The following is a 9,637-nucleotide window of genomic DNA, read 5'->3' as shown; positions in this document are numbered from 1 at the left end:
CCTCTACCTCAAGTTTGACATTAATATTGCTGACAGGAGAGGGGGAGGGAGTGGGACCCAGGGGACCCGGGACTCTATGTCCCAGTAATTAAACATGTCGGGACTGAAGTACTGCCAATGGCAGCATCTGGTTGCAATTACCAGAGGGGACCAAAGTGATTAGTCACCTTTATAGTGAATGCCAGGCAGGAACCCTGGGCTTCTCAGAGAGGGCCTTCCATGCAAGCTCAGAGTTGCTTTGCTACTCCTACCCCATTCCTGGGAGTTCCCACTCCTCAGACGTTAGCCACTGGCCTGAGACTCCTCCGTGTTCCCAAAGTCCCAGCCCATTGGGTGAAACTTTGGCTGAAAGTCAAGAACACCCTAAGATTCCCTACCATCCTATCACATCTTATATTCCTAGAAACCCGAGTAGGATTCTTAGCATAAAATGTGTTGAAGCAGAAATTAGCCTTCAGAAAGTAATTTAACTTTTCTGAATTTCATATTATTTTTCTGTAAAACATGGGTACTAAGAGCACCTTCATCATAGGGTTGTTGTGAAGATAAGGTAATAAATGAGATGGGATCAGGTGTGATGGTACATGCCTATAATCCCAGAGGCTTGGGAGGTTGAGACAGGAGGATCACAGGTTCAAGGCCAGCCCCAGCAACTTAGCAAGGACCTTGAAACCTTGTCTCAAAATAAAAAATAAAAAGGGGTCTGGGTTGTGGCTTAGTGGTAGAGTGCTTTGCCTAGCATGTGTGAGGCATTGGGTTCGATTCTCAGCACCACATACAAATAAATAAATAAAATAAAGGTCTATCAACAACTAAAAATTTAAAAAAAATAGAATAAAAATAAATAAAATTTAAAAGAATGGAGATATGACCCAGTGTTAAAAACACCACTGGGTTAAATCCTCAGTACTGCTTCTCCCCCCAAATGTGATGGAAAACAAACCCCATGCCTAGTTGACTAGAAAAAGTGCTCACAAAATAGTAGCTTTTACTAATATTTGCCATGTTCTAGGCTAATCACACTTTGTGATTAATTTCATTGATTCCCCACAAAAACCCTATGTGAGATAAGTACTATTATTATCTTTGTCCAGAGTTTCAGAGAGATTGGGAGGATTCCCAAAATCTCACAACATGTAAATAGCGGAACCAGGTTTCAAAACCAGGTCTGTCTCCAGAACTTCTGCTTCTGCCCTCTGCCCCAGTACTGGGGATGGAACCTAGGTTACTTTATCACTGAGCTACATCCCCAGCTGTATTTAGTTTTTATTTGGGAATAGGGTCTTGATAAATTTCCCTGGATGGCCTTGAACTCACAATCCTTCTGCTTCAGTCTCCCACATCACTGGAATTATAGGCATGTGCCACCATGCTGGGCCAGAGCCCTTACTCTTTAACAAACCATGTATAGGGATGTCTGGGTTATTTGACTGATTCTTCCCTTCATCTGTGCACTCAATGGAGCTTACAGAATGCCCAAGTGGCAAGGCAAAAATCCCTCCCTTTAAGGAACTCAAAGTTCTGCAGGGAAGACATGATATATTGAAAATGATAGCTTTTGGCTGGGCACGCCTGTAATCCTAGTGACTCAGAAAGCCGAGGCAGAAGGATTGAAAGTTCCAGGCAGGTCTCAACAACTTAGCGAGACCCTATCTCAAAAGATAAAAATAAAAAAGACTAGGGTGTTGCTCAGTGGTAAAGCATCCCTGGGTTCAATTTGCAATACTGAAAACAAAATCTATGTGCTGGGCCCTACGCCAAGCACTGTGAATAACTAAAAGACAAATATGGTACAGTCTAGTTATAATGTAATGGGGGAAGACAGATATGTACGTAGACAATTTACAATAGGTATAAATAATTAAGTGGTAATAAAAATATGAAAAAAAAAGTATGCAGAGTAGAAAAAATGAATTGCTTTGGAGATGGGACAGAGGCAGAGACTGGATAAACTTTGAGCTACCAGAGTGGGTGGTAGCACAGGAAATGCGTGAGGGCAGTTCAGGAGGAGTGTGTGTTTTGGGGGATGAGGGAAGGCTTTGTGGAGCAGATGGCACATGAGTTGGCATTTGTTTAATGGGTGGGTTTTAGGTAGAGGGAGGGTTGGAACAGAGAGATCCTGGAGGCCTAGAAGCCAGTTATAAGGGAATTATAGCAGGTCAAGAGGTAAGGAGAACAGCATTGGAGACAGTAAGATGGAATGAAGGGAGGAATGTCCTAGAAGACTGGTTAAGGGGGACAAGTCAAAAGGAAAGCCAAGGGTGACGCACCTGGACAACTGAGGGGATAAAAAAGAATTCAGCCCTTCCTTAAAGCCCCCCAAAGAGAATCTGGTGCTGCATTGGTCTTTTGAGATTGGGAGTTGGAGCTATACTTCCATTTCTGACCTAGGAGTACCAGGTGAAGCTTAAGTAACAAAGCCATACAGCTGGACTGGAGGATCAGTGACCTTGGGAGCAGCACCATGAAAGGACTCGTGGTCACTTGGTCACCCAGCCACGGGGGTTGTTTTATTTTGTTATTTGTTTGCAGATAATGGAACCCAGGGCTTCACACATACTAAGCATGCACTCCACCACGGAGCTCCAGCCCCTAGAGTGAGTTTCATGTTGTTTCATTCATCAGACACTCACTGACTTTCTACTGTGTCAGGCCATGTCAAGTAAGAACCTGTGAGGTTGTGGTTGTGGCTCAGTGGTAGGGCACTTGCCTAGCATGCTTGCTTGAAGCCCTGGGTTCAATCCTCAGCACTGCAAGGAAAATAAACAAAAAAAAATCCAAGAAGGAAGCCTATCTGACTGCTGATTTTCCCGCTGCCAGTCATCTTTGTCACAGTGTGACAATTATTGTGTTAGAGGGAGTCATTGGTACTGACTGGGAATCCAGGAAGGCTTCTAGGAGGAGATGAGTGTCCCTTAACTTCTCAGGATAAGGAGGACTTCCTTCAGTTGTGGAAGTGATAAAACATTACTTCAGGTGAAAGAAGCAGCTTCCCCAGGTGACCCTGTGGTAAGTTGTCCAAGGGCTCTATAGGACATCCCAAGAAAGGGGGCTCAGTACTTCACTGAGGCACTTTGAGAAACCCTTGAGTTTAACTGGAATTCAGACTTCCCCAACTTTTACCAGTTTCCTGTGGGAAATCGTTTTTTCCAGCCTCCTGCAGGGGCCGCTGCTGCCCCAGGCTGGGGCCACTGCCTCCTAACTCAGCCAATCTGTTCTAAGAAAACTCCGAGGACGTCTTTGCTGGGGTAGTGGCAGGGTACACCCAGTACCTGCCTCTAGACAAGCAGGGGCTTCAGGGTGGCAGTGTCCCCCAAGCCTGAAGAAATCATCTGAGTTCAGCCAATGGCATTTGTGGGGAAGGAGGGGTGTAGTGGGCACTGATATTTTTTTCTGCCTCTGGGTCACCACAAGTTTACTAAAATAAAAGAAACTGTGGGTAAATGCTGCCATCTGTTCTGCAACACACACACACACACACACACACACATGCACGAACGCATGCACACACACACTCACACACACACACACACACACACATACATATGTGCCCCCCTCCCCCAAAATTGGATCCCAGGCTAGATGCAGGGGTCGAAATTGCTTTTAAAATACTCCAAGGACTTCACTGAAAACCCACACTCCCCATGCTTCTGGGGCTTTGGATCTCAGGGCTCACTCTTCAGCATCTCTCCTTGGGTCGGTGGGGTGGGCTTCTCCAGGAGGTGGAGGTGAAGACCCCTGAGTCTGCTCTGGGGACTGAGAGGCCCCCTAAGCCCTGAGTCCCGCTACGGGGCTCTGTGCCAAGAGCCCCCATGAGCCACGGCCTCAAAAGGGCAGCGGAGATTTTTTTCACATAAATATATCGCACTTAAATGAATTTAGACAGCATGACATCAGAGAGTAATTAAATTGGTTTGGGTTGGAATTCCGTTTCCAATTCCTGAGTTCAGGTTTGTAAAAGATTTTTCTGAGCACCTGCAGGCCCGTGTGTGTGTGTGTGTGTGTGTGTGTGTGTGTGTGTAAGTATTTTCACTGGAAAGGATTCAAAACTAGGAGGAAAAAAAACTGGAGCACACAGGCAGCATTACGCCATTCTTCCTTCTTGGAAAAATCCCTCAGCCTTATACAAGCCTCCTTCAAGCCCTCAGTCAGTTGTGCAGGAGAAAGGGGGCGGTCGGCTTTCTCCTTTCAAGAACGAGTTATTTTCAGCTGCTGACTGGAGACGGTGCACGTCTGGATACGGGAGCATTTCCACTATGGGACTGGATACAGACACACGCCCGGCGGACTTCAAGAGTCTCAGACTGAAGAGAAAGCCCTTCCTGCTGCTGCTACTGCTGCCGCCGCTGCTCCTGAAGATCCACTCCTTTCATGGTTTTTCTTGCCAAGCCAGAGGCACCTTCGCTGCTGCCGCTGTTCTCTTTGGTGTCATCCAGCGGCTGGCCAGAGGATGAGACTCCCCAAACTCCTCACTTTCTTGCTTTGGCACCTGGCTTGGCTGGACCTGGAATTCATCTGCACTGTGTTGGGTGCCCCTGACTTGGGCCAGAGACCCACGGGGGCCAGGCCAGGATTGGCCAGAGCAGAGGCCAAGGAGAGGCCCCCCCTGGCCCGGAACATCTTTAGGCCAGGGGGTCACAGCTATGGTGGGGGGGCCACCAACACCAGGGCAAAGGCAGACCCCGGGCAGACACAGGCCAAGAAGGATGAACCCAAAAAGCTGCCCCCCAGATCTGGTGGCTCTGAACCCAAGCCAGGACCCCCTCCCCAGACAAGGCAGCCTGCAGCCCGGACTGTAACCCCTAAAGGACAGCTTCCTGGGGGCAAGGCACCCCCAAAAGCAGGATCTCTCCCCAGCTCCTTTCTGCTGAAGAAGGCCAGGGAGTCTGGGCCCCCTCGAGAGCCCAAGGAACCGTTTCGTCCGCCCCCCATCACACCCCATGAGTACATGCTCTCGCTGTACAGGACGCTGTCCGATGCTGACAGAAAGGGAGGCAACAGCAGCGTGAAGTTGGAGGCTGGCCTGGCCAACACCATCACCAGCTTTATTGACAAAGGGCAAGGTGAGGGGGCGGGGTGGCGGGAGGAGCATCTGCATGCACAGAGGGACTCCCTGAGCCCTGATGCTTAACAGGTGGGGGAATGTGTGTGCATCTGGTCCTGCATGGGTGGGTGTCAGGGAATTACCTAAATATACCAGATCCAGGCTGCTGGCATGTCAGCAGTATAGGGTACCCAGGGATCACCAAGTCAAGTTCCTGCAAGGTACAGAGGGGCGGGGACACTAAATCCTGGAGAGGAGACAAGACCTGCCATTTGGTGGCAGAGTTGGAGACTTGATTATCCAAGACTTGATTATCAAGCCACGCTCTGTAACTTTATGGGTTGTCCAAACTTCCAAGCTCTGGGGTTTTCTCAGCAGACAGAAGGATGAAACTTTAGAAAGGTCCCCATAGTTCTGCAACTTTGTCATCAGGACAGGGGGCAGGGGAGGCAGACAGGTGAAGAAAGGAAAGGGGGCATCTTGGAGTCATGGAAGGAGGCATCAGACCTAGGGTTTAACTCATAATGTGACCCTGGGACAGCCTCTTCGCCCCTTGGGGCCTCAGTTTCCCCATCTGTCCATCTAGATGGGAGTCTGACTGGGTGATTTATGAAAGTCCTTCAAATGTGAAAATTTTGTGTCCTGTAAACATATTTTTATTATTAACGCAGGAGAATATCTGCTCTCCTGTGTTTCCCTCTGCCAATATTACCATCTCAGCTTTTTCTCTCAACTTGCTGTGTGAACTCAACAAGACTCTTCCCCTTTCAGGGCCTCAGTTTCTCCATAGTGTGAAGAGGGAGGTGGACTGCCGGTTGCTAAGGTTGCTTACAGTTCCTATGCTCTGGTTCTTAATCTTAGGACTTTGGCTGGCAAGGTGGGGGAGGGGTCAGAGAGTAGGAGAGACTCCTCATTAGAGCTGGCCTGTAGAGGAATGACAGGGGGCAGGAGGGGGGAGGCACACAGGCAGCAGGTCTGGCCGAGGTGGGGGAGGTGGGCTGGCTGTCTGCCCAGCCAGGGAAAGCTGTGACCCCTTGGGGGCTCATAAAATAAGTCCTTATGGCCCCCCCAGCACTAAGGGAGCTTGGGGAGGGGGAGATGGGGAGTTTAAAGGCCTAATTAGTTACCTTCTAGAGCAATATATGAATGTTCCCCAATGGCAAACTGGTATTTAGGAAGGAGGCCATGCTGATACAGAGACACTGCTGAGCTTCTCACACACACAGCTTTATATTTTATACACGTTGAATCACACATGTGCACATGTATACACACTTTATGTATATATGTGGAATCATACACTTACATTCACATACAAGCCCTTCAAATATTCATGAGGCCAAGTGGGCATGGTGGCACATGCCTGTAATTCCAGCAGGCCCCAAGGCAGGAGGATTGCAAGTTCAAGGACAGCCTGGGCAACTTATCAATACCCTGCCTCAAAATAAAAAGTAAAAAGGGCTGAGATGTAGCCCTGTGGTAGAGGGTTCTGGATTCAATGCCCAATCCCCCCCCACACACACACACATAAATTCATGCAAAATATTCATACATATCTTTGTAACTCACATATATATTACCTTGCATACTTACAAATGAACCCCATCTCTCTCTCTCTCTCTCTCTCTCTCTCTCTCTCACACACACACACACACACACACACACACACACTGTTACACCCTCATCCACCCAGCAGGGGAAGACAAATACACAATAAAATCATTAGACTGGGGAGCCAGGAATTTGGGTTGTAGATCAGCTTTTTCATTAACTTGCTGTGACCTACGTCAAGTCACTCCTCATCTCTGTGCCTCATCTGTAAAAATGAGAACACTAAGATCTTTAAGGTATAGTGGGAGCATCTCAGTATGAGATATAAAAATCCTAGAGTTCTAATTCTGTTTTTTTCCTAGCAAGGGAACTTGAGCAAGCCACATAACTTCCCTGAACTTCAGGTTTTTCAAAAAATGGGTAATTTTAATGTATACCCCACTATCTCAGACACAGGATATCATGTTAGATCACGAGGCAGGAGAGATAAGTAGAAGGAAGTTGTAAGGCTTATGGCTATTACACATAAATCATTGACACAAACAGTTACCCAAATCATCCATTTCCACATTCACAGATAAACACCCTGATTTGGTCCACTGTGCAGGAAGCTCCCTCATTTTAAAAAGGCTCTCAGTGGTTTGATGTTGGCCTCTGACACAGTGGGGAAGAGGTTAAAGAAAATTCTCCTGAGGGGGAAGAGCTTGGCCCTCCCTCGGGGCCTAGAGGTGACTGGCTCCCTTAGTGAGGTTGCAGGACTTGACTTCTGGCTATTCTCTCTAGATGACCGAGGTCCTGTGGTGAGGAAGCAGAGGTACATGTTCGACATTAGTGCCCTGGAGAAGGATGGGCTGCTGGGGGCCGAGCTGCGGATCTTGCGGAAGAAGCCCTCAGACACAGCCAAGCCAGTGGCCCCTGGTGCCGGGCGGGCTGCCCAGCTGAAGCTGTCCAGCTGCCCCAGCGGCCGGCAGCCGGCAGCCTTGCTGGATGTGCGCTCGGTGCCAGGCCTGGATGGATCTGGCTGGGAGGTGTTCGACATCTGGAAGCTCTTCCGAAACTTTAAGAACTCGGCCCAGCTGTGCCTGGAGCTGGAGGCCTGGGAACGGGGCCGGGCTGTGGACCTCCGCGGTCTGGGCTTTGACCGGGCTGCCCGGCAGGTCCATGAGAAGGCTCTGTTCCTGGTGTTTGGCCGAACCAAGAAACGGGACCTATTCTTTAATGAGATTAAGGCCCGCTCGGGCCAGGATGATAAGACTGTGTATGAGTACCTGTTCAGCCAGCGGCGGAAACGGCGGGCTCCGCTGGCCACTCGCCAGGGCAAGCGACCCAGCAAGAACCTCAAGGCCCGCTGCAGTCGGAAGGCCCTGCATGTCAACTTCAAGGACATGGGCTGGGATGACTGGATCATTGCGCCTCTTGAGTACGAGGCCTTCCACTGCGAGGGGCTATGCGAATTCCCCCTGCGCTCCCACCTGGAGCCCACGAACCACGCAGTCATCCAGACCCTGATGAACTCCATGGACCCTGAGTCCACACCACCCACCTGCTGTGTGCCCACGCGGCTGAGTCCCATTAGCATCCTCTTCATTGACTCTGCCAACAACGTGGTATATAAGCAGTATGAGGACATGGTTGTGGAGTCTTGTGGCTGCAGGTAGCAGCACTGGCCCTCTGTCTTCCAGGTTGGCATATCCTGAGAGCCCCTCCCCTCACTCCTGGAATCACAGAGGGGTCAGGAAGCTGCAGTCAGAGCATCTACACAACCGCACCAAAGGGCATTCCAGCAGCCTTGTTCACTCTGAGTGTGACTTGGGCTCAAGGTCCCCTTCTATTCACAAGTCCCCCATCTGAGGATTTTTGCTCTTCTGTTACTCTGACTGACAAGGACAGTCCAAGGGGACAGACTCTGCATGGGACTGAGACCCAGGAGACAGTGTTTTCCAATGAGACTCAACCTGTAATCTCTCCTAATTTAGGCCTCCTTGGCCTCTGAACTCTCCAAGGGGGTCTGGTGCTATCCTGAGCATCTGGTGGGAGAGACACAGGTGTCACCTCCTCTTTGAATCACCTTTGTGCCTGTTGACTTTCAATCTTTAGGGCAGATGAGATGCTGATTGGGCTGGTGTGGGAGAGCGGGGAGAGGACTTGGGCAAGGGTAAGGAGTATGAGGCTGTTAGACTGTTAGATTAAAATGTACATTGATGAGAAAAAAGCCAAACTGTGCCTAAAACTGTAGCAAATTTCTTGTTTACTCCAGGGGACCCATAACCCCTCAAGGAATTCCTGACTCAGAGAAGGAGGGTGGGTTGCTTCATGCATGAACTCTGTTTCCCAGGCCCCTCCCCCAACCCTTGGAAACTGAAGCAGAATGGGGCAGAGAGTAAGAACTGGGCAGGACCAGTGTTCACCTCTAACCTCATTCCTGTTCTTTCCAAAGGCCCATTGGCCCCCCGGGTCCATCTGCTCCATTGGGGCCTGGCAACAAAGTTAGATTTTTACATTCTTAGTCAAGTTTTTTTGTGTGTGTGTTAAAAGGGATCCCTAAATGAGAAAGATACTGGGGATTTCATTTCCTTTAAATGAAATGGAGACCAGGAGCAGTCTAAGTCTCTGGTTCTCATCCAGGAGGCCTTAAAATCATCTCTGATCATTCACCAGCATCTGCCCTGCCCCCATTTTCTCCCATCCTCACAGAATTAAATGAGCAACATTTAAAGGGCCCTCTACTTCTGCATTGGGGAGTCTGGACTGCCAGGAGTCTCCCCTTCCCAATGGGAGCCTCTTATTTTGCCAGGACCATTGTTCTTCATATGACCTTGTCTGTGACCCTGCTGCCCTCCAGCTTAGCACCCTCAGTATTCCTTATTGCTTACCCATCACCTACCACAGCTCCAGAGTCAGAATTAGAGCCCCTCACTTTACATTATACATTATATAAATACATAATTATACATTAGGTAAATCATCTTCCCACTGATCTCAGACAGACAAATGCCAGGCTATGTTTCTACTTAGGGCTTAGTCTATAGTAAATACTCACTT

General features: G+C 49.1%; 1 protein-coding gene across 1 annotated transcript; it reads left to right on the top strand.

Annotated features, from left to right (window-relative positions):
- Positions 1 to 4,173: 4,173 nt before the first annotated feature.
- On the top strand, positions 4,174 to 8,794 carry Gdf5 (growth differentiation factor 5). Its single transcript, XM_076851745.1, has 2 exons — positions 4,174 to 5,063; positions 7,379 to 8,794. The coding sequence occupies exons 1-2, from the start codon at positions 4,451 to 4,453 to the stop codon at positions 8,251 to 8,253; spliced, it is 1,488 nt and encodes a 495-aa protein (XP_076707860.1). The 5' UTR covers positions 4,174 to 4,450; the 3' UTR covers positions 8,254 to 8,794.
- Positions 8,795 to 9,637: the final 843 nt, after the last annotated feature.

The sequence above is a fragment of the Callospermophilus lateralis genome, chromosome 3 (assembly GCF_048772815.1).
Source record: "Callospermophilus lateralis isolate mCalLat2 chromosome 3, mCalLat2.hap1, whole genome shotgun sequence".
Classification (NCBI taxonomy): domain Eukaryota; kingdom Metazoa; phylum Chordata; class Mammalia; order Rodentia; family Sciuridae; genus Callospermophilus; species Callospermophilus lateralis.
The sequence above is the reverse complement of the archived record's forward strand: the minus strand, read 5'-3'. Positions and strand labels throughout refer to the sequence as shown.